Source organism: Dermacentor albipictus, chromosome 6 (assembly GCF_038994185.2).
Source record: "Dermacentor albipictus isolate Rhodes 1998 colony chromosome 6, USDA_Dalb.pri_finalv2, whole genome shotgun sequence".
NCBI classification, from domain to species: Eukaryota; Metazoa; Arthropoda; class Arachnida; order Ixodida; family Ixodidae; genus Dermacentor; species Dermacentor albipictus.
In genome coordinates, this window is record NC_091826.1 from 42,558,777 (window position 1) to 42,579,225 (window position 20,449).

The 20,449-nt window shown below is 47.0% G+C and overlaps 2 protein-coding genes across 2 annotated transcripts in view; one reads left to right on the forward strand and one right to left on the reverse strand.

The window, feature by feature from the left end:
- The window catches only part of LOC135920724 (adhesion G protein-coupled receptor E2-like), a 240,841-nt gene extending 230,495 nt beyond the window's left edge, over window positions 1-10,346 (reverse strand). Inside the window, exon 1 of the mRNA XM_065454952.1 lies at window positions 10,194-10,346. Coding sequence (XP_065311024.1) covers window positions 10,194-10,272 — 79 coding nt within the window. The 5' untranslated portion in view covers window positions 10,273-10,346. The remainder of the gene's footprint in view (window positions 1-10,193) is intronic.
- LOC135920736 (adhesion G protein-coupled receptor E2-like) overlaps window positions 1-20,449 on the forward strand; it is a 565,456-nt gene that overhangs the window by 30,717 nt on the left and 514,290 nt on the right. The gene's annotated exons all lie outside the window — the stretch shown is intronic.

The following is a 20,449-nucleotide window of genomic DNA, read 5'->3' on the forward strand; positions in this document are numbered from 1 at the left end:
GCGGGAAAGCAGCACCTACTCGTTTCGGGGAACCGCATCGTGCCTCCTTGGGAGCCACGCGTGGGAACCGAGGGCACGTTCGTGGCGGCCGCAAAACGTGTCTTACTCGCCCGAGAGGCGCCGATTGGATCGCATACATAATTCAGATTGAAGTCGGCACTGGGATGGGGACAATAAACGGCAAGAGGTGCAGAATTTGCAGCTCAGACGGGACGTCAACCGCATTCGTTGTGGGAAGCTGTACTATACTGCCTCCAGCATTATTCTTTATTATTTATTTCTTGGGGGGGGGGAAATGCGGTCTCGCCAAACGCTAGGATATAGGCTACTACACGTGATAGCATTGTTGGAAGTGATGTCGGACATTTCCTGGTTTGCTCTTTTTCTCTTTTGCAAATTCCGGGGATGGAGGACGAGAAGGTAACGCCAGAAGATAGGCGTAGTTTGCGTGCTAGGAGAAGTGTGTTGAAGATATTCGTAATTTCCAGAAAGCTGTATGAAATAATTTCGTTTTTGTCAAAGTTACGACTGATATATGGTGGAAGTGAAAGGCATTCTTTGTGCATATAAATATTTCTCAACATCGCATCACAAATTTCCTAATGACTCACGATTTATTCTATTGCTAAGTTCTGCGGAGTTAGAACAGTAGTAGAACAACAGTAGAATGAATGGGATTCACGTAAAAAGAAACTACTAAAAATTGTATGAGGAATTTACTGATAAGCCCATTGCCTTTCCCGAATTCCTAAAGTGCATGAATATAAAAGTAATGTAAAAATGCACTTTGTATGCTTATTAGTGTTCACATTCCTGAACAACATAGCGATTTTGGACAACACTGATGTTGATGACACCACTTTAGCTCTAACTTACTCGGGTTCATCTCCATACACGAGAGTTTCTACGTTCCGCCCTGATCGGAACGCGTCTGTAGCGAATAGAAATGTAACTTGCTACCGCGTGTAGAGAAAGATATGTTAGGGAAAACGTGAAACAAAAATATTGTCTACCCAGACGCAAGACATATCTTGCCGGAACAAAGAAGGAAATAACACATGAATGAAACATCTGCTAAGCCGAAGAGTGAGTGAGTGAGTGAGTGAGTGAGTGAGTGAGTGAGTGAGTGAGTGAGTGAGTGAGTGAGTGAGTGAGTGAGTGAGTGAGTGAGTGAGTGAGTGAGTGAGTGAGTGAGTGAGTGAGTGAGTGAGTGAGTGAGTGAGTGAGTGAGTGAGTGAGTGAGTGAGTGAGTGAGTGAGTGAGTGAGTGAGTGAGTGAGTGAGTGAGTGAGTGAGTGAGTGAGTGAGTGAGTGAGTGAGTGAGTGAGTGAGTGAGTGAGTGAGTGAGTGAGTGAGTGAGTTACAAGAAACACCGTTATAGAAATCGTTGGCAGAAAGTGACACAGACGACGATAATGGAAGAGAAAATAGTCTAGAGGAATTCGAAATCCCGAAGGTAACGCCGGAAGAAGTAAAGAAAGCCTTAGCAGCTATGCAAAGGGGGAAGGCAGCTGGTGAGGATCAGGTAACAGCAGATTTGTTGAAGGATGGTGGACAGATTGTTCTAGAGAAACTGGCCACCCTGTATACGCAATGCCTCATGACCTCGAGCGTACCGGAATCATGGAAGAACGCTAACATAATCCTATTCCATAAGAAAGGGGACGCCAAAGACTTAAAAAATTATAGACCGATCAGCTTACTGTCCGTTGCCTACAAAGTATTTACTAAGGTAATTGCAAATAGAATCAGGAACACCTTGGACTTCTGTCAACCAAAGGACCAGGCAGGATTCCGTAAAGGCTACTCAACAATAGACCATATTCACACTATCAATCAAGTGATAGAGAAATGTGCAGAATATAACCAACCCTTACATATAGCTTTCATTGATTACGAGAAAGCGTTTGATTCAGTCGAAACCTCAGCAGTCATGGAGGCATTGCGGAATCAGGGTGTAGATGAGCCATATGTAAAAATACTGGAAGATATCTATAGCGGCTCCACAGCCACCGTAGTCCTCCATAAAGCAAGCAACAAAATCCCAATAAAGAAAGGCGTCAGGCAGGGAGATACGATATCTCCAATGCTATTCACAGCGTGTTTACATGAGGTATTCAGAGACCTGGATTGGGAAGAATTGGGGATAAAAGTTCATGGAGAATACCTTAGTAACTTGCGATTCGCTGATGATATTGCCTTGCTTAGTAACTCAGGGGACCAATTTCAATGCATGCTCACTGACCTGGAGAGGCAAAGCAGAAGAGTGGGTCTAAAAATTAATCTGCAGAAAACTAAAGTAATGCTTAACAGTCTCGGGAGAGAACAGCAATTTACAATAGGCAGTGAGGCACTGGAAGTCGTAAGGGAATACATCTACTTAGGGCAGGTAGTGACGGCGGATCCGGATCATGAGACGGAAATAATCAGAAGAATAAGAATGGGCTGGGGTGCGTTTGGCAGGCATTCCCAAATCATGAACAGCAGGTTGCCATTATCCCTCAAGAGAAAAGTATATAATAGCTGTGTCTTACCAGTACTCACCTACGGGGCAGAAACCTGGAGGCTTACGAAAAGGGTTCTACTCAAATTGAGGACGACACAACGAGCTATGGAAAGAAGAATGATAGGTGTAACGTTAAGGGATAAGAAAAGAGCAGATTGGGTGAGGGAACAAACGCGAGTTAATGACATCTTAGTTGAAATCAAGAAAAAGAAATGGGCATGGGCAGGACATGTAATGAGGAGGGAAGATAACCGATGGTCATTAAGGGTTACGGACTGGGTCCCAAGGGAAGGGAAGCGTAGCAGGGGGCGGCAGAAAGTTGGGTGGGCGGATGAGATTAAGAAGTTTGCAGGCACGGCATGGCCACAATTAGTACATGACCGGGGTTGTTAGAGAAGCATGGGAGAGGCCTTTGCCCTGCAGTGGGCGCAACCAGGCTGATGATGATGATGATGATGATGATGATGATGATGATGATGATGACACAGACGAAGCATTAAGAAAAGATAGGCTAGGATGCTGTGCAGGAAAGCCTGAGGTTATCAAAGTTCGGGATCTCGGCTAGCTCTGGCGACGCCTTCAGTCTAATGAGCTAATGATATCAAGATATAAAATTCAACCTTTGCCACGCCTCCAGTTTTATTGGCTTATCGAGGTTTACTCTAGGGTTATCATCATTTTGGGCGTTACTTCATGGGCGGCCGAAAAAGAAGGCACACGTAGTCAAGCCATCGGTGCCTTCTTTCATTTGTTTATCGTTCCACTCAGCCCATCGCCTGTGCAAGTAAGTTATTAAAAATATAGGGATACGTCAAATTTTGACTGCGAACTTTATGGCAGTTTATAAGCATTTCAAGATCCGCAAGATGTGTACTAAATAAAGTTCAAATGAATTGGCACTTTATTACATATTGCGTTGTACCGCACCCGCCGTGGTTGCTCAGTGGCTATGGTGTTGGGCTGCTGAGCACGAGGTCGCGGTATTGAATCCCGGCCACGGCGGCCGCATTTTCGATGGGGGCGAAATGCGAAAACACCCGTGTGCTTAGATTCAGGCGCACGTTAAAGAACACCAGGTGGTTAAAATTTCCGGAGTCCTCCACTACGGCGTGCCTCATAATCAGAAAGTGGTTTTGGCACGTAAAACCCCAAATATTATTATTATTATTATTATGCGTTGTACCGCGAGGCAACGATAGATAGACAGAGGATGTCCGAAAGAGGGGACACGCCTGTGATGGGCCCCAGAAAAGCTTGGCGAGCGGCTTGCACCGAGTGTGTAGATAGATGGAGGGGTGGTCGCGGCACTACCATGTCGCGTCGATAACACAAAGTTTGGCGGGATGTTAAACTCCTGTGACACGGGAAGGCGAAAGCCGGTTTGCACACCTGGTAGTGCGCCGTCTCGCATCATCGCGTCGCTGCTTTCGCAGTTCAGTTTCTTCGGCTGGTGCACTTGCATGCAGTACTTGAAGTGCACCGGCTTAAGAGATCGTTTATAGTGTACCCGTGTATAGTTTCCCTCACACACGCACTCTGCTCTTACTCTCTCTTTTTTTCCTCTTTCTATTCCCTTTTAGGGTAGGGTAGCAAACCGGGTGCTCGTCTGGTTGACCGCCCTGCGTTTCCTGTCCTTGCTCTCTCTCTCTCTCTCTGGTTGGTTTTTGACGCTTAGCTGCGGCTTCGCGCGCTCGCACAGCGGGTTCATTTCTTGCGGCAATGACGTTTTTCTTCGACTTTTCGTTGCATCTTCTCAGCAGGGGATTGGAACGTATGCTATTCTGTTTGTTACATGGGGGATTTCAACGAATGTATGCATTCTTCGCTTCACTTTGCCGAGTGCTTGTAGCCTCGGCATTACGAGAGGGATGAGCCATTGCTTTTTTTTTTGCTTGCTAAGGGTGTCACGAACTATTGCTAATGATGATAGTTTTTTTTTACCATTGGACAGGATGGCGCGTTTTTTTTTTGAAGGCCTTGGGGCTATGACCCACTTATAAGCGGCGCTGGCGCGTAAAATTGGCCAGTCTTCTTTCTTTAGCGAGGAAGCGGCGTGCCCTCGTGTTCACATACGCGGCCTTGTCTCGTCATTTTAATACGCTTCCCCGCTTTCTTTGTTTGCTCATTCCCGTCAAGCAAACTTTGGAGAGCGACACTCAGTGGCTATGCTGTTGGGCTGCTGACCACGAGGTCGTGGGATCGGATCCCGGCCGCGGCGGCTGCATTTCAATGTGGGCGAAATGCGAAAACACCCGTGTACTTGGATTTACGTGCCCGTTAAAGAACTCCAGGGGGTGGAGTCCTCCACTCCACCACTTTCGGAGGTTGTTTTAACAAATGCTACATTAAAATTTTGTGACATATTTTTAGCAAATTCTGGAAAATATCTACAGCAGTCTAGATGATCTGGGAAATTGTTTTTAAGGAATGGCAGCAGCGAATTGGAAGTGCCTGTCTCATGTGGTACAGAGTCGAAGAGCAGTGACCAATCAATCATGCTTGTATAACCAGTTCATTCTCATATAGTTGGTCCGTGTCCTACCAACGATCATTCTTACTTTGTCGAAAGACACCCAAGAAAATTGGCTTCCAAATAAGGTGTTTAAAATTAGCATGATTCCGTATATAGACAGTCACTATAATAACTGACACTTGCACCCTTCGATAATGCGTCGATCTGTTATATCATTGTTTGTCTTTCTGAAAGAAAGGCGTCAAAGCGGACTGTTTCGAAGTCTCGAAGAGATTTGGAGTAAAGTTTAGAAAATTTCCAATCTGTTGCACAGAAACCGCAGAACGAAAACAATGAAAACTTTGTTGCTGTGTGCCAAGGCTTGTATTTGAAAAACCTTCTTAAGCTAGATTTATTTCGTAAGGAAAGATTTACATGAAATCCTAATGTTAAGCATATATTTAACATAGGTAGCCAGTCATGGACAAAGAGAACTTACGGACAACACTCTTCGTGAGGTTCGCCCGTAAATTCTATGTTCTTGACTTCTTTATTCACGTTCGTGGCCTTAAATGCGCAATGCTTTCGCTAATTCAGTCTTCACTAACGAACGTAGAGTCATTTGAGCATTAATCAGCAAGATGAACCTTGCGCCAGTTTAACGAACTTGTGATTTCACCGGAGATATTTGAGCGGGACGTCTAGCGGTCGAGACATGCTTATGTACGAAAGAACACCAGAAAAAGGACGCTAAAGTTAAAAAACATTTCTCTTCCGTGTTAACAAATACAAGAACACGTACTATTAGTGAACGGGTAATTGATAAATTGAGAAACGCACCTGACCGAGCGGAAAACATTACCGCTGCCGAAATAAGCGGTGTACAAATACAACGTTTATGTGCGCGTCAAAGAGAACAGCGTATTAAAAACAAACATTGAATGAAACGATCCCCGGAAAACGGTGGGACTTGCGATACATGGAGGATAATTTGAGTCTGTCAGCGGAGGGGGCTAGGAAAAAAAAAAACGTCGTGGTCAGAACGACGACATCTTAAAAGCGAGGCACCTAGGAAGCGAAACGTCTCTTACACCCGAAGAAAGTCGCGCACAGAAAACATAGAGGGCAAATAATAAGGAACAGAGCACGAAAGAGGAGGCCATAAGAGCAAGCGAAACGTGGCCAAAACGTGGGCCCGCTCGGCAAGTGAAACGGACAGTCGGAGGATTGGGAGTGGGGCCGCCTTGGGGAGGAGGAATGGTAGGTGGACAGGGCAAAGTGGTAAGCGGGGCGGGATGAAATAGATTGCAATCATCTGTCAGGAGGAACGGCTCGACCAAGCCTTCGATTAAGAGAGCCGTGGCGGTGGCGGCGGCGGCGGGGACTGCTCCGTCCGTGACCATTTGTCGGTCGGCAGATTGGACAACGTTGCGGCCAGAGCACTGGGTTGAGGGGGGGGGGGGGAGGAGGCGCTGTTTGACTCTTGCACACGGACAGCTTTTGTCTTTGCCTCCGCTGCTGCTGCTGCTGCTGCTGCTGCCGCAGTAGCAATAAGAGTAGCTGGCTTCGCCGGTGGCTTTGACGAACAACCGAGCACGACGCGGCGAAGTGGTTTTCGCTCGGCAAACGCACACCCGGGGCTTGATCGCGTTTCGGCCGTCTGTGACACTTGACCGCGAGAATTGATTTTTGTGGAGCTTCGGCAGACCGTGGACGCGCTGTTATTGTTTAATATCCCCGGCTTTCGTTTGCACGCCCGTCTGTGTATAGGTGCCACACGGCTCTGAATAATTCTTTCATGTCGAATCAATTTGTTTTATTCTTTCGCGTTCGTTTCCCTTCGTTACTGCGACAGCTGATAAAGGTAGTCGAACTCCCTGGGGTCTGTTTCGTGTGCCTTGAAGTTTATCAGGAACGTAATTTTCCGGCGGAAGAATTCCTTTGAAAGGAAGGTTCAATTACACCACAATAAAGCGCATTACTGGCGGGACCTGGACTGAGAGACCAACACGGTACTCGAGAGACAAACACGATACTCCCGTAAAACATGGCGCGACATGTAAGGGCCATGGTCTTGTCCTACATTTTTTGAGTAAGTAATGCGCGCCTTAGCATGTTACGACTTCATTACCCACTCGTCCACGTTCGCACCCGCTAAAGGAAAGTTTTTTTTTTTTTTTTGCACAGCTGCTCGATATCGATATGTGAAAGTGGTATGAAGACTGGGAGAGTGCGCGTTGCATATCATAGGCAGGAATTTTACCATTAAAGTTACCCTTTCTTTTTTCTTTTTTCTTAGGAATATTTATATCCTCCAGAGATGTCACCCGCGTGAAACCGCCTTTCTCGCCGCCACATTGAATGCTAAGATAGGTGTAACTCTCCTCGTCCTAGAAGCCTGCGGTCGATGACGCCTCAAACACAGAACTCGCCGGAGACTGTAGCCATGTTCTTAGTTATTGGCTGAAAGTAGGCTGTTTCAGTGCAAGTGTTCTTGCATTTGAGAGCATAAATATGCAGAACAGGGATAATCACTACACCGGTATTTGACGTTAGTACTGATCTAAATGCGCGTATTTATTTCCTTGAATATAGCTCTTCAATTGCACACATTCTTCTATCGAAGTCCCTATTTCGTCTTCTTAGGAGGCATCTGACATAATGGTCGCTTTATGTTCCAAGGTGTGTGCTCGCAGTCACCTTCCTTTTGATTACACAGCAACAGCCTGCGTAACAGAATTTACAATATATATATATATATATATATATATATATATATATATATATATATATATGGGAAGGGGTAAACGGCCAGGCTTGTAGATATAGTAATTCTAGACCGTTGAGTTTAGCACTGTTCGGACGTTCGTTACCGAAAATATGGAAACAATATTCTAACGCCACCCGCTGATGTACCTAATGAATCTCAGCATCGATAGCTCGTATATTTCCCATTTGGCGATAAAACATCACTAGGGGTTACCGAGTCTACGCGTAGACAAAGACTTCAACGCTTACTTCTTCATCCAGGGCTTGAAGAATGGGGGAAGGAAAAAAAAGTTTCGCCCCCAAGGCGAAGTACCGATTGCGATAGTAAATTAGTAGCCAGCTGTACGAAGAAAAGATAGTAGTCTTGTCAGTCGTATAATCTCGGAAACATTCGCTTACTAACTGCATTGACAAGCATGATGTCATCGCGCACAAACAAACGTGAACACATCAAACTCGATGGACGCGGGCACTCACTGTCAAAACGCTGCTGTAAGCAAGTGCGGCAGCGGCAGCGAGCGAAGTGACCTTCGAGCTGTCTATCGCTTCAACGCAAGAGCGGCGAGAACATAGCGTGCACAAAGGCACGAGCTGTCTGCAGATCCCTTTCGAGATACGGTGCACGCTACCACGCGCGGTCGTACGAAGTACCCATTTGATGGAATCGAAGCCGCCCCCCTCTCATTTCTGAGCCGCGAGACAGGGGACACAGGAAAAAAGAGACCAAGCGCTTCCTGTCCCTTGTCCCGCTTCGCGATGCAGCACACAGTCGCATGGAAAACCAACTAGCTGAAATGATCACCTTTCTGCCTACCCGCTTTCGTCCATAAATAGCCCGCCAGATTGTGCCGCGATCATGAGTTGTCGTCGCGCCCGGTTGAGAAATGCGCAGTTGCTGCCGGAGCACAACGCCGGCACCCCTCCCTCCCTGCTTCACAACAATCCCCCCACGGCCTTTCGCGCGACGGAAGACGGTGCGTCTGCTCTCCGCTGTTCTCTTTCGCGCGTGCCAGCTTGAGTCGCTATTGTCGGCTTCCCTCGTGCGCTTTCACTCGCTTATGCAGCATACGACGCGCGGCGGCGGTGTTATCGCCTTCCCCTGTATACAGAACATCACGGCGACGGCTAAGGCAAGAATGCGCCTGGAGTGTATATAATTGCTATCGCAATAAAAACAGAGAAGAGGCCCCACCCACTCCGCGCGCACTAGAAGAAAAGTGCGGAGGAATTCACGTGATACTTTTCGCAGCGGCGGCCATGTTATCGGGGCACAAGGGCGGTTTTCTTATGGTGGCCTGCGCTCATGCGTGTGCTGTCTGGTAGGTTTAGCATCTTGGCATAGGCGTCGTGTGTGCTGGATTGCGGTAGTCTGCGCGTTTTGTTGCGCTGCGCTAGCTAGAACGTGCTCTCCCGGCTGTTGTTGTGGCCAGGTGGAAGTGGAACAAGTAAAAAGCGCGAACAAGGAGATCATAATGAGATCGTAGTTTTGACACGTAAAATGCCATAATTGAATTTTTACTATGCACGCGCATAATTTTTCCCTGCTCACGGAGAGAACCTTTGCCTTATCATAATCGCTATGATGGGTTTTTCCTCTTTGGAAAGCCCTTCGGCCTTCGTAGGCGCCCTTATCAAAGGATCAGGTAGATTTAACGTAACGTTTGCTGTTCGTTCAACTTTGACCAGTGCATGCACAATGGCGGGTTATGCAAACACGGCTCTGAGGCAGGAGTGCTCGTGTGTGTGTGTGTGTGTGTGTGCGTGCGTGTGTGTGTGTGTGTGTGTGCGTGCGTGTGCGTGTGCGCGTGTGTGCGTGTGTGCGTGTGTGTGTGTGTGTGCGTGTGCGTGCGTGTGCGCGTGCGTGTGTGTGCGCGTGTGTGTGCGTGTGTGTGTGTGCGTGTGTGTGTGCGCGCGTGTGTGTGCGCGCGTGCGTGTGTGTGAACAACGCTAATGAAAACAGTGGAACGCTGCCTTAACTTTGGCAGAGTGGAGCGCTCTGGTGCTGCCACTTGGCTTCGTAGTGTTACTTTTTCTTTTTGCCGCCAATGCACTGCGCATCTCTGGAGACCTTCTTATTTTCCAAACGTCTACCGTGCATGCGCTGTCGATACCAGGACAGCACGAAGGTGGCGTGAACGTGCTTTGGGCATCTGTACAATCGATGTTGTAGTAATAACTATCTCTGCGCTCAGTTAAGAAAGAAGTAATAATGCTCTTTCGTGGCTGTTCTCAGGTAATATTTCATGTCTGACATGCTGTAGTCAGTCAAAACAGTTATTCTGAGGTTTCTGAAATCCTAATCAACACTGATTCTTGATTAGCATGTGTATAGAGCGCATGCATATGTCAAGCAGGTAACCTTATTTATTAATTTATGCTAGTAGAGTGTTTGCAGGTGTTCTCCTCCGATGATCGTTTTGAGCAAGGTATATCGCTACTCCCGATAAGTTCATTCAGATACGCTTACCTTCGGCTTTCTTGAGGTTCATCACCGACGCAAGCATCCACAGCCACCAGGCCATCGAGGCTTGTCTTGACGATGACATGGTGTGGTGCTCAATCCAGGATTCCCCTTACGAGATATCCGTAACGGCGTTATCCGCAAGAGACACTTGTGTGAACAAATTATCCGATGTTAACAAAATCTCACATCACGAGTCCGTCCCAGATGCGTCTCCATCTCAGTCAGTTGCTTGTACTTCGTGAATATGCTTTTCCTGGGATCTTCGCAGACGATGCAGTTACACAGGCCTTACAACAATGTCTGTCAAAATAGAAGCGACGACCCTCGGTCTCACGCGTTGTACACTGTATGCAGGAGGGAAAATAATAATCCCGTGCGTGAACTGTGATACGTATGTGCATTCAGACCGAACGCCGAATGCTTGTCCCAAAAACTACCCGTCTCTGGCAGATGTTGAACAGATGATAATATTAAGCTACAAAAAGTCCCCAAACATGCTAGCACTAAATTTCAAGGTGCAAGCCCTGTAAATGAGTGATGCGACCTGCTTGCGCAGCTTCAATCAGAGGTTACTCTGAAGCGTTAGCATAACGAGAGGTCATGTTGCAAGCGCGACTACTTGTAATGCTGCGGACATGCGACTCTGGTTCCGCGCAGGATACGGGTGAGGTCAACCACAACAGGAAGCTATGACACGTATATCTAAGTGCTTGTGACTGTTTTGCTTGGAGATTCCGAAGGAATAATGGCGGACGATCACTCAGTAGCGCTGGAGAAGCCTTGTGCGTCTGACCCGTGTGTTCACACACTGTCACTGTTTCGCACGCTGTACCCTGAGCACAGATACAGCGAAGGTAGGAAGCCGGCAATCAACACCCTGATGTGTGTACAACTGTCTTGGTTCAGCATAATAGGAACCCCGTAACACAATCAAACATATACACACATTGCTGACGCCAGCTACTTGAGACGGGGTATGTGGGCAGGTTATAGGAAAAATTATAACCTTGTATGCAGCGCTAAAAGTAATGTGTTGACAAACGTTCCTCGGTCGCATACACTCACACGCACACACAATGCCCACTGAAATACAGGAGCAGAAAGATGATGTCCACACTAGGAATGCGGTGAGTCTGATGGCAAACGTGGCAAGATGTCTGAATCTGAGCTAAGCCAAGCACCATCACTGAGAGGACCAGCTAAAGCTCCGGTGACCTCATCTCACTAATCACCCGTTTCTCGAAAGGGGGAAATATCCACCTATGACGACCAACTTGGACCGGGCGACTTGGACGCAGGTGGCTTGGGAACAAACAACGAGTGAGAACTCTAGGCTTTGGTCTGTCGCCGATTCACTTATCCTCTGCGCAGTGGTGACGCGTTATGAGATCACTACGTTCCATGCACAAGCTGCAGCAAGGGAAAACGACGGCGACGAGCAGACGACAAACCGTCGGCAGACGACACGGCGCGCCGGTACGCGTGGAAGCCAGTGCACATCGGGAACGCGAGTGACGTTCCTTTGCCCGAGCTAGGGAAGAGTGAGCGGGAGGTTGAGGGAATCCGGGAGAGAGAGGAATGGGGGGGAAGGAGAACGGGGACGTGCGCGTGCGCACTACAGGAGAAAGCCGATGAGCGAGCGATGGGCGTAGAACGGCTGACGCGGGAGAGCGATGAGGGACGTTCGCCCAGAAAGAAAGGAGGGAGCGCGCGCGAATTGGTGGCATCTCTGCGTAGACGGGAATTAGGAATGCGGGTCGAGGGAGGAAGGCGGTCGACGACGGATGCAGGGAAGTGTTTCCCAGGGTCGCGTCGTTAGACGCCGCGTGCGCGAAATGAGGAAACTTGTGCTGCCCATGATGCAACGCCCACCGAGCCACCTTGTTTTTTGTTCTGTCCTAGTCACCTTCATTTGCGTTTTCTTAAGCAACAGAAGAATAAAATCTACGCAAACAAAGGAGATTCGGTTTCTTGCGGATGAATACGCCCTGCACGAGCATTTGAAAGCTTGGCTTCGAAGAGGCGTTTCTTCCAAATGTCTGGGCACGGTATCTTTAACTTTCGCATTGAGCGTTTCAGATGGACGACCACTTGGATGACAATAGAGAAAGAGAGAAAATGTTCTTGGTGATGTACGTAGCTAATCATGGAAAGGAAGAACATCGCGTATCACCAGCGAACAAGACGTTACAGTATTTAGGCCCTCAAATGTCAGGTCAATGTCTCTCGTAAAGCCCTCGTTGTGCGCATAACGTAGTTTCGTGTATATAGTTAACTTGCATTAAATTACATCTTAAGTTGCTTAAGTTAACCTATGTTTCACCGAGTAAGAGAACCTTTTCGGTGGCTAACGTTTTCCGCCCCATGTCCTCGATTCGGCCAACAGCATGCTCTTGTTCGCGTCGCTTGACGATGTAGGCGGCGCTCCTCCCTAAACGCAAACAGTGGTTCAGGGGTTCGGGTAGGTTTGAGCGAAAGCATAGCCGGGCTTCGTTCGCTTACGGGCCGCCAATTCCCCGAAGAAAACATAGAAACCGCAGCGCCCAATTTTCCATGGTAATCAGTGTGCGAGTGCTGGCAAATTCCAGCGGTGAGGACGCGTGAATGGAGCTTTTCTTTATCTTGTTGCCTTTGGCTGTTTTCACGAGGACGAGAGAGCATTGTTTTGTCTCGCACAGCTCGGAGTGCTTGTACCGGGCACAAAATGACGAGAACAAATGATTGCATTTTTTTTTTCTTTTTTTAGAAGCACCCGCATTTGCGAAGGTTCTTCTTATGGGAGTGTAAATAATGTAGCGAAAGGAAAAAAAAAACACGTTTTGGAAAAACTAGAAGATGGCTATACCTCAGCGTTCAATGTCTCACCACATCCGCATGAAGTGTCTTCTTCCGTCCGCGTTTTTGCTCCCTTCTTGTTTTTTCCCTTGTTTTTTTCTTCCCAGTTTAATACTCAGTGTGACCTGATCGTGTACATCTGCAGCGGTGAGTATTACGAGAGGAAACACCCAGTACGTTTCCAAGCAATGTTCCCTCGTGTTTTTTGAACTGAAATCCGACATGCATATATAAAACAGTTGAACAACGATTTATGTCGAGCACCTTTATGTAATGCGCGTCTTTTCAGCCACTACGGCAGTTTCAAGAAAACTCCATTACTGCATCTGACGCACAACGCTAGCACAGACTGAAGACCGACAAAGAGAGACGCTACTTCCAACAAATTTATTTTCAGAGGCGTCACACTCACACACATGAGGTTTTAGGAACAACTTGCGCAACCTCATTTGTAAGATTCTGACGTTAAGAGATGGCTGGATGCCCTTTTTGTGGTGTCGTTCACGGCTTGAGGTTAACTTTTTTTTGCTAGATCAACCGATGATGCGCCTACAGACGTGTCACACATTTAGTGACTCTCGCCGCTTCTATATCTCGTGTGTCAATGTCACCACACTCCATGCGATACATAGAACTTCGAATACTGGGGCTTGCACCGGCACTTTCTGCAGTAGAGGCTACGATGGCCCGCATCACCCTTTCGCCCATTATTGGCATGCTCGCGCAGCCTGTCGGTCAGGCATAGGTCTGTCTGGCCCGATGTTTTCACTCTTTTTTTGCCTTTTGTTCGCTAGATGCGCTAATGGAACACCAACGTGCCCAAACTTACGTTATTAGGGCGAAGCTGTTTATGGATAGGATTCTGTGGATTTTTCGCCTCCGTCAACAAATATGCGTGTGCAGAAACTTTGCTCTCGAACTTGATGCAAAAAATCGCTTTATTCTGTGCAACAGCTTATACGTCTCATCCCTTGGATATGAATTTTGAGTGGATTACTCATCAATAGGCACGATTTTCAAGATAGGTAGGCTATGACGTACATAATAGATATTTTTTTGCCTTCTTACGGGGTTATGAGCCATTACTTAAGGGGATATGAGCCATTCATTGTCTTACGTGAGGGACAAATTTCTCGTTGAGAAGGCATAGGAGTGTTTACGCACTTAATGACAGAAGTGATACGAAAATGTGTTTGCGCATTTGTCGTCACGATGAGCACCGATCAGTACAATAAATGTGTTCGTATCTTTGTTCAAAATTCTGTGCCACCTCGGTGTCGTGTGCTAAACAGCTTCGCTGGTCGCCCACCTTCCGAGAGTGGAACGGCTGATGGTTTTTCAAAATTTCAAAATTTGTTGCTTTTTCATATCGCCCGAAAGGGCACACTTGTTGACTAATCTTTACTTAACAACTTGACGAGCTCGTCCAAGCGGGATATGTGGATCTCCAACAGTGAGCATACATCGGATTAGAGGACACTGTTGTACCCTTCGCGTCTCTCTACCAGAGTTCACGCTACTAGGTTAAATTCACGCTACTAAGTTAAATTATCTTCAGTGGAAGCGGCTCAATATGCTAGGCTTGTGCAAATACCTGAAAAGTCAAACTACGAGTCTTACTCAATGTAGCCGTACGTTAGGAGTCTTTTTTCGCTTGAGTATAAACGCAAGAAGACAATTCTAATCAGTTGTTCTGAAAGTACGATTGTAACGTTCAATAACATTGGGGAATACAAGAAAATATATATATATTCGTAAAACTGAAACAATTCAGGTCATAGATCACTTTGGTTAGAAACGTGTCTTCATTCCAGTAATTATTCGTAGCATGCTAAATATTTACTATCCGCTTGCGAAACTCCCGGATTGTTATGATATTTATATGGCCTAATGCCCAACAGATATATACAATGTGTAAATTGGCCAATGGTCAGTGCACTGCTTAAAGCGTAAAGAAACAAATTAATAATGAGACAGTTTTTTAAATGGAAGACACACGGGCGCAGGCGCGCCACAGGAATACACAAACGCGCAAACAAGCGCGAAATGACGTAACTCTTTGTGAAGAATCATGGTTTGAAATTATAGTTTGTTACTGTCTCCATTTCATCATCGGAAAAGTATCGCTGAAAAAGAGTCTTTCAGTCCATCGAACCACCCGCCCTTAACTTCTTAATACCCACTGTTCACCTTCGTATACAACGGCCTTATTCGATCGCAATATCAACACGAAATTATAACTTCACTGGCGATTACGCGAAAGTTGAACGCAGCTCTATGCGTGTTTTCATTTCACTGTACATTGGGGCAAAGAATTTCAGAGAGACATGTAGCAGAGTCACCAATCGTCGAAAACCTGATCAGAGGGTCAAGCGCGTCGTCTTTTATACACGACTCGTCGAAAGTTCCGGTGTAACGGGATGGTGCCGCGTGGCTTCCAGAAAGTACTACACAATTCGCGTCGCGCATGCAATCAGATTACAAAACAATCGCAAACCATGACAATAGAAACAAGCGCGAACGAGTCCAAACCAAGCTAACCAAACAAGCGCGAGCGAGAGCTGACGCGAGCAGACGATAGTACGAAACGAGTGATCCGGCTGTGACCACATACGAGTACGCATCGAACGCTCGGGTGGATCCGCATGACACCGCTTTCCCGCGCGTACGTCATTGAAGGGGCCGCTGGCAGTGGTCTCCGTCGTTCGTGCCTCGTGTCTTTATCTCCCGCTCCACGTTCGCTCTTTCATCTTTCGCTGTGCTAGTTCGCTCGGTTATGTCAAGGTCGATCCAAATAGGTTGAGAAGCTTAGGGCGAAAAGTGGTTCAGTACGAATTGTCACCGACATCAACAAGCTTGGTTATGGGAGCAGCGATTGAAGCACGACTATGATTCCAGGGAACAAACATTGAGAAAGAAAAAAAAGTGTTTCTTTTTTTTTAATTCAAGCCAAGACACAGTTAGATTCATTGTTAGTTTCTGGTCAATTTTATATATTCGTGACGAGTTAGGAAAATACAAGTTTATTTATTTTATTATTATAATGAATACATAATATACAAGGCAATTATATACAAGGCATATAAGTGCAAGTGTATGTATGCCTTGTACCTATATGCCTTGTATATAATTACTGAATAATTATTTGCGCATGATACTGTTATGTTTTAAGATTGTATTTCCCACCCTGTAACAGCCCGAAAAGGGCTCACAGTACGGACAGATGAAATAAAAATAAATAAAAATTTATTTTCAGCGCAGATCCATCCAGGGGGCGTTGACGCCGCTATCACCCGAAATGCAATGCAGCTCTTGAAATGTGCAAGAAAGGAGCGCTCGTAAAATTCACCTGTTGAAATACGCCCACCTCACACGTTGTGCGTTTTTGCTTGTCGGCGTTTGTCTGAATTTGGTGAAGCACGTAGCTTCATCGCTTCTTGACCTGCCTGTTCAGTCAAACGTTGTGAGTTACGACCGCCAGAGAAATGTTTCGTTGTTTTCGTGCGACTTCGCTGGCCGACGGGCTTGGAGTGCGACGATAGGACTAGCACTCCACACGTAAAGCTTTCGTCTGCCTCCAAAGAAAGTATGTGCTGTGCAGGGGCGAGAATTCGACAACCGTAAGGCTGGCCTTTTCCTGCATCGCTTTCAGCGCTGAAAGCTCGAAACGCCCATCAAGTCGAATGGCGGGGCATTTGAACATATAGCTCTAAAGGCAGGCCAACAAAACAAATTACGCGCCTTCGAAAACAAAATGATGTCACTTCTGTTTTCAAAGGATATGGCGTCACATTATTTTTTATTCCGCCGGAAGTGTTCCCTCCTCATGCAGATGGCGCTAAGACCCATGAACCGCCGATGAACCACCATGTTTTGAACGTACAGGCTCCTATGGAAACTTCGCTACCAGGTGCATTTACCTTGCCGCTGGAGCGGGTGAATAAGAGCTGAGCTCTAAAACTATAATAATGTGGTGTAACAAACATGGGCTGAAAAGTATGTCAGGCGTGTGATGCTTTTGTTATCAGTGGCTTTCGAGAAAAATTATACTTTGTGTTGGGCATGCCACTGTGTCGTCTCTGTTGAAGGAAAATCAAGGCGTGTATACTTGAAGTGCCACCAGATGTCGCGGCAATCTATGATGAAACTTGAAGGCAAGGAGCCGCCATTGATCTATTCACTACTTTAGGCAAACCGAAAGACTTTTTTGTGTGAACAAACTTGAGAAATGGTCTTTCTATCGGCACGCGTGGAGGTGCTGATGTGAGTAAGTGCAAGTCACACTTTGAGAATCGTTAGGAACTGGTTGATAATACAAACTAGCAATAAGGAGTGTGGCGTCACTACGATTTGGTTTAGGCTCAGGAGGCTATCGCCGACATTTTTTGCAGTTGCTAACTACAGCTTAAGTTCCGCAGGCCGCAGAATAAAAAAAACAGATAAATAAACAGCGGCAGAACTGTTCTTTTCAGCTAGGAAGGCCACAATACTCTATCGTTTTCTACTCGCCTGTGGCACACGATGTGTCCACCAGACAACACAATTCGCTATCTCACGTTCAACACTGCGCTTCGTTGAACTTCGCAATGGACGGTTTGCGTGTTACGCAGAAGAAATTTTAAAAACCACATAGTAAAACCAATGCCAGCAGTCGCTAGGAATCTAGAGCGGAATTTGTTTACAGAATCACTGTAGGCAAGTTATTTTCAATCGTTTTCCTATCAAACTTCTAATCAATTTCCAATAAAGAAAGATTTATATTTGACGGTACGTATTGGGAAGCGAAAAACTTGTGTATGGTCGGTGCGCTATGGTACGCGTTTAGATTGCGCCACGCAAGTCGGGTAATTAGGTTAACTGTAAACAATAACTTGTCAACAGTAGTGGAGGAGTAGAATGTATCGGCGTTTTGGTCAATTCGGAACGAGCCTATCGCGGACCACTCAGCAATATTGCGAAGCTTGCAGCGAAAATGTTTCTAAATACTCTTTCCTCTACGATTGTTACCTTCACCTCGGCTCACACACATCCAAGGCACAGTTACCGCCGCAATCGGTCATTGGGCATAACGGATGAAACGAATGGGAGCGAATCTAAGGGGGAAAGAGCGTGGGAGGTCGGTACGAAAGAGAGCTCTGGAACTCCCACTGCTCGTAACTAAATATGGCGTGCGCAGAACAACAACGGGAATCGCGAAGAGGGGGCACATTTCGTCCGGAAACGTGCTCAGTCAGCGCCACTCTGGCCCTTCGTGCATCGTGCTCTCGACGCACGAATGGAGCCGTTCACGGACCGGAGGACACCAAAGGGCTCGCGTAAACAAAAACCCACGCTCCCGCTTTTTTGTGGCGATCGCTACGCGAAACAGGCTACGGCCCGCCTCGTTCGTTCCGTGCCCATCGCATCGCGCGGACGCAACTGTATAGCGGATGCGGTGCTCCGCGCGTCTTGGCACGAAAATAGAAGTTAGAAAAGAGAGAGAGAGAAAAAGAAAGGAATGGAAGGAAGGAGTGGCGTTGTGTTGGTCTGCTTCGCCGCACTACACCCTGAAACACGATACCAGTGCGGGATGTAGCAGGAAGCCCCCTCAAAAAATTACTCGGTCGTTGACAGCGCTGGCACGAAGAACGTAGACGGCGATCCCGGTCGATATGCGACCATGGGTGTAACAATAACGCGGCTATGTTTGATAGTTATGTTCGAGACTGGTGAAGCCGTTTGTGACCTTGCTAGGTGATATTGGTCTGGTTTCGACGCCGGATTACAAAAAGAGAACAACACAAGTAATGCTAATTGTGCTTATTTTGTCCATGTATTCGTAAAAAAAATGGAGCTTAAATGCACGCCGTGCAAGTGGTTGGCGAGCAAAGCTGTGGTATCAGCTGATCCGAAACACCAACGTGACGCAGCCTTGGACGATTGAGAAATGCACTACATGAAGTGATTCACAGCGAGACCATTAAATGGGCACGACGCCGTTGTGCATACTGACGTTTCTCTTCCTTTCGTCGCATGTCGTATTCGCGCTTCTCTTCGGGCGTCCTAACGGTGCCTGGCTTCTTTTGGGCTGGAAACGCTGCGTCCTGCCTAGCCTGAGCACGACGCCGTTGTGCACAATGACGTTGTTGATCCCGTCGCCACCGATAGTGATCACGCTGCACTTCGGGAGCCCCTTCGTGGCCTTCCGATAGCCCTATGACAACACAAATAAAATCAGTTGCTAGGCAGGTTCTTCTTTTACATCTAGGTGTAGCGACGTCATTCTCTGCCACTAGATTGCGCCACTTGTTCTTAGGGAAGCGTGACAAAGGTGTCCCACTCCAGTACACGCCTCATTCATAACTCGTTTCAACGGTGGCAATACGTTGTTTGGCTATACTGACTCAATACTAAACGCATTACCGTCGACATTTTAACAACATGGACATTTGCATGGGCGACACGGGCGCTCACTGACAAAGCAGAATCACTTTCCAGATATGCTATCTTTTGAATCAGAGAGTACGGTATACAACGCACCACAGGCATCACAAAAAAAATGACGCTTCAAGACCGGACACGAACCGCACACATCGCTGACCACCACAGGCATAAACATCGGTCCTCGAACTGTCTATAGCTACGCTGCCTCCGTTTCAATGTTTTCGTCCATCGTTTTGTCCTTACTATCAGAGGCCGTTGCAGCGCAGAAGAGGCCGTGAATGACCCTTAAACGTGCGCACCGCCATTCTGCCTGAGCGAACTGGGAAAAAAATGGCGGACGGCGCTTGCCGCAAATGCAAGAATGAAGATGTAGCTTTGAAGATGCTGCTAAAAACAGACATATCGATGGATTTAAACCACGTCTTCTGGAGAGCGAGAAATTTCTTCTGACGAGCTTGCTCCTCTGATGTTCTTGCCTGTTGCTACTATTTCAACGCCTGGCTGGGATAACAGAAATGTCTACTAATAACAATAAAACGATGTTCACGAGAACAGAAGGAAGTCGAAGCCAAAAACACATGTTTAATGCTTCTAGCGAAGAACAAGAAGACGCTATGTCGGCGGACGGAGCAAGGAACGTTAACTCTCGTACACGTTCGATGTCTTACAAGCGTTTGAAGAAATCGTATTTGCGCTTTCGCGGAAACGCATTTTTCCTCCCTCGTGGGAGCGCTTCTGTAAAGCGTCGCGTGCATGGTCCCAAGACAGCGACAACGACAATAACGCGCGTCCTCCTAGTGTCGTCTCGTGCGCCAAGTTGCCGCACCATGTTGCCGCACCATGTTGCATATTTTCAAATTGTCTTTCCTTATCTGGCTTTCCTGTCTCCGTGCCGTAAACTACGCTAGGTGGCCTTCAATCGATTCGAGACGCTGCCTGAACGTTTCCTTGTTTTCTAGCGCCGACACAACTGCTATGACAGCGAAAAACAAGCGCTGCAT